General features: G+C 38.6%; 1 protein-coding gene across 1 annotated transcript; it reads left to right on the top strand.

Moving 5' to 3' along the window:
- Window positions 1–244: 244 nt before the first annotated feature.
- LOC124969920 (olfactory receptor 2L13-like) lies at window positions 245–1,180 on the top strand. The gene has a single exon (XM_047532938.1). It carries the CDS (start codon window positions 245–247, stop codon window positions 1,178–1,180), a length of 936 nt encoding a protein of 311 aa, XP_047388894.1.
- The last annotated feature ends 3,025 nt before the right edge of the window (window positions 1,181–4,205 follow it).

Below are 4,205 nucleotides of genomic sequence, written 5' to 3'. Positions count from 1 at the left end.
TTTCAAGACCACATATGTGCCTGTGAATGGCTGAGATGGTTACCAGAGAGAAGTGGGGCAGAAACATTCAATTCAGGTCTCAAAATCAATTCATGGAAAGGTACAATTAGAAAGAAAACAATTAATTCTAAACAAACACTAACAAAGTCAATTCATGTTTGTTATTTTTTACTATATTATTTCATGGTTAATGTTCAGGTTTTATTTTGTATTTACTTTCAAGGAATTGAAGAAGTAGGTTTTCATGGAGATTTGGAATCAAACTTCAAATGATTTTATTTTGTTGGGGTTGTTTCCTCAAAACCAAACTGGCCTACTTCTCTCACTCCTGATCATCTTTGTGTTCGTTCTCGCCTGTTTGGGGAACTCAGGAATGATTGGCCTCATCTTGTTGGACCCCCGGCTTCATACCCCCATGTACTTTCTCCTGAGCCAGCTCTCCCTCATGGACCTGATGTACATCTCCACCACCGTCCCCAAGATGGCATACAACTTCTTCTCTGGTCAGAAAAGCATTTCCTTCTTAAGTTGTGGTGTACAAAGCTTCTTCTTTGTGACCATGGCAAGTTCTGAAGGCTTACTACTGGCTGCCATGGCCTATGACCGCTTTGTGGCCATCTGCCACCCCCTCCATTATCACATCCATATGAGCAAAAAAATGTGTGTGAAGATGATCATGGGGTCCTGGGCACTGGGTTCCCTCAATGGCCTATTACACTCAGTGTATACACTTCATCTTCCATACTGCAGGTCCAGGGCCATTGGTCACTTCTTCTGTGACATCCCAGCCATGATGCTTCTTGTCTGTACAGACACTTGGGCCTATGAGTACATGATTATTTTTAGTGCAGTAGTGGTTCTTCTCCTTCCTTTCCTTGGTATCACTACCTCCTATGGACGGGTCCTTTTTGCTGTTTTCCACATGCGTTCAAAAGAGGGAAAAAGGAAGGCCTTCGCCACATGCTCCACACATCTAACTGTGGTGACATTTTACTATGCACCTTTTGTCTACACTTATCTCCGGCCCAAGAGTCTCCGCTCACCAGCAGAGGATAAGAACCTGGCTGTCTTCTACACCATCCTCACCCCTATGCTCAATCCCATCATCTACAGCCTAAGGAACAAGGAGGTCCTGGGGGCCATGAGAAGAGTGTATGGGATGTTTAAACGCAGGAAGTAATACTGTCCCTGATCCTCTGAATTGCTTCTTTCTGTGCTGAATAATACACTCTTCAGCAGTGCTGACCAATAAAAATTTAATGTGATTATGCATATTTAATTAGATTTCTAGCAACACATTTAAAAGTAAAATTAAATTATTGTTTTTTATATAACTATATTGATATTAATATATTTATTTAATTGAAAATTCAAAATGTTAATATTAACAGTGTTGGTATTATTTTATATTATATATAATATATAATTTAATGTTTGTTCACACAATATTTTAAAGTAGTAATATATTAATATTGAAATGTTATATCTGTTTTTATTTGACATTTTATTCTTGCTGTGCTTTTATCCTGATTTTTTCATTTTTTTTCAAACATTGCATGTCTTTAAGAGTTATGTCCCATTAGCAAATTGCACTGTATACACTTTAATTTTCCACCACAACATGGGGACTGAGTTTCTAAATATATGGAACTTCTGGTTAACTCTTATTCCTCTCCTTCAGGATGACCTATGACTTGTTCTTCTCAGTATGATTCCTGGTCTTGGAACAAAGAATTATACTCTGAACACTTCAAAAGAGCTATTTCACCTGAGTGTGGTGATATATTCCTGTAATCCTAGTGGTTAGGGAGGCTGAAGCAGGAGGATCACAAGTTCAAAGATATCCTCAGCAACTTAGCAAAGCCCTCAGCATCTTAGGAAGATCTTGTTTTAAAATAAAAATTTAAAGGGGCTAGGGGACTGACTCAGTGGCTAAATAGCCCTGGGTTCGATCCCCAGTACCAATAGAAAAACCAGGAACAACAACAAAAACCCATTTCTACTCTTCTAATTTCTGTTTTAATATTTCTAGAGATATTGAAATCTAAATGACTCCTAGAAAGCACAATTATTTATATCTGTAATCTTTCTCCAGTCAAACAATACATAAAGAAACTATCTACCACAGGGGCCAATGCCACAATTTTCTCTCTTTGCCCTTTTCACATTCTTGTGCTTGAGCACTTGCTATGATCCTTGTTTTCACTTAAAGTTCATCCTTGGTTTTGTCATCAGTGGCGCATCTGAGCTGAATGTGGGATCTCCAGTTCTCTAAAAAAATTTAACTAGTTAATAAGTGTGCTTCTGTGAGGGTACCTTAGTTTTAATATCTTACATCTCACAGGCAGCCTTGTGCATACAGCTATTGCTGTATCCCATCCATTCTAATCTATCTGGATGGTCAGTTCCAGGAGCCATCAGTCACATGTTCAGTTCTTTCCAGGAGGTAATTCTCCCTTCCATTCCCTGTCTGTATTCCCCCAAACCTAGGATTATGAGCTGTCTTGAGGTCCCTTGACCTGACAGTCTCAGAGTGAGTCAGCACATCTAGCTGAGGTTTGACCAGGTGACATCTTGTAATCATTCTCTTTCATGCCTGTTCTGAGCATTATTCTTGGTGTGTTCACATCAGTCTGGTTCCTATGTGTTTCTGGAGAGTTTATGAACCAGTATATTTTGAGATGTTTACATTTTATCTCAATGGGGATTGATTTATTTCTTCCTCTTTCAATTAAGAACCCTGGGTGGTACAGCTTGTAAATGTCAATTTAACTGTGGCTTGAAAATATTTTGGAAAATAAGAGCAGTGACTATATTGCTGAAGGAGGTTTAAAACAAAGTTTTAATATTTGGCTGAAAATTAAGATTGTTTTATAATTGTTTAGAGTTCTGGAAAAGGAATAGAAGAACTCAGTTTAAGGGTCAAATATCAAATTGGTCTCCAACTTATGGTATGCTTACACATTTATGTCCACTAAAATGATGTCAGTACTCAGTGTTCAGAGACTGATACATTTGCTCTTTAAAGCAAGTGCTTTTTTCCCTCTAGATTTAAAGGCAATAAAAAGTGCATAATAAATTTGTGGTAAAACTTATACATTCATTGTAACTACATTCCATGTTATCACACTGCTGAACTGTAATTGTGATGAGAAAGATAGGAAAAATACTCATTTCATTTTATTCATATTCAACTTTGCTGAAGTAATATGTAAGAAGTGAGCATTAAGGTGATTCAAATAGATATCACGTGCTACAAAATTTGCACCTAACAGTTGGAGGGGAAAAATGATAGGAAGTGCAAAATAATGACTACAGGTTAACAATTGGGTTAAAAATGGTCAGTGTGATGTATGTTGAGTAGGGAATTAGGACACTGAGGTGGAGATGATTTGGGTCACTCTCCTTGAGATGCAACATCACACAACATTCCAGACCATCTGGAGTAGATGGTAAGAAAAAATGTAGCAGATGGCAGAAATCTGAGCAATGCCACTTCTTTCCACATTCCTCCTCCAAATGCCAGGGACTTCAGGGGAAGGAGAGCCTCTGGGTGTAGTCACATGGCAGTGGACATGACTATATCATTCTCCTGGGCCAAAGGAGCTACTAGGTTAAAGGATTTCAGAAAGTCTTTCCTGATGTCCTTGAACTTCTGTATATTTACTGATAGCAAAGAGTTAATGGAATGAAAATAATACCATCTCTGGCCTTCATTGGAAAATCTGTGTGGAAACCAGTAAAACAAGAACAAAACACTAAATATATACAAATGAGTCTCCATCTGGGAATAAAGAATAGGGTTGCAGAATCCTGGAAAAAAGAAGACTGAGGGAACTCTTGCATGTGGAGAACACAGGAATGGTTGAGGGATTTATCTGTGTTTTATTCAGTTTTCTCTACCAAAAGACCTGATGACAACAGCATAGAGGAGAAACATTTATTTGGGACTCACAGTTGCAGAGGTCTAAGTTCATACACAACCAACTTGATTGTCCTAACTTCAAGGTCAGGCAGCATATCCTGCTGGAAGGGCATAAGGGCATGATGATGGAAAGTTGCCACCCTCATGGGTCAAAAAGCAGAGAGAGAGAGAGAGAGAGAGAGGAGAGAGAGAGAGAGAGACAGAGAGAGAGAGAGAGAGAGAGAGAGAGAGAGAGAGAGAGAGAGAACAAGCACTGAACTCATCAGGGAAAAATATAAAC

This window comes from Sciurus carolinensis, chromosome 18, assembly GCF_902686445.1.
Source record: "Sciurus carolinensis chromosome 18, mSciCar1.2, whole genome shotgun sequence".
Classification (NCBI taxonomy): Eukaryota; Metazoa; Chordata; class Mammalia; order Rodentia; family Sciuridae; genus Sciurus; species Sciurus carolinensis.
This window is presented reverse-complemented; position numbering and strand designations above follow the sequence as displayed.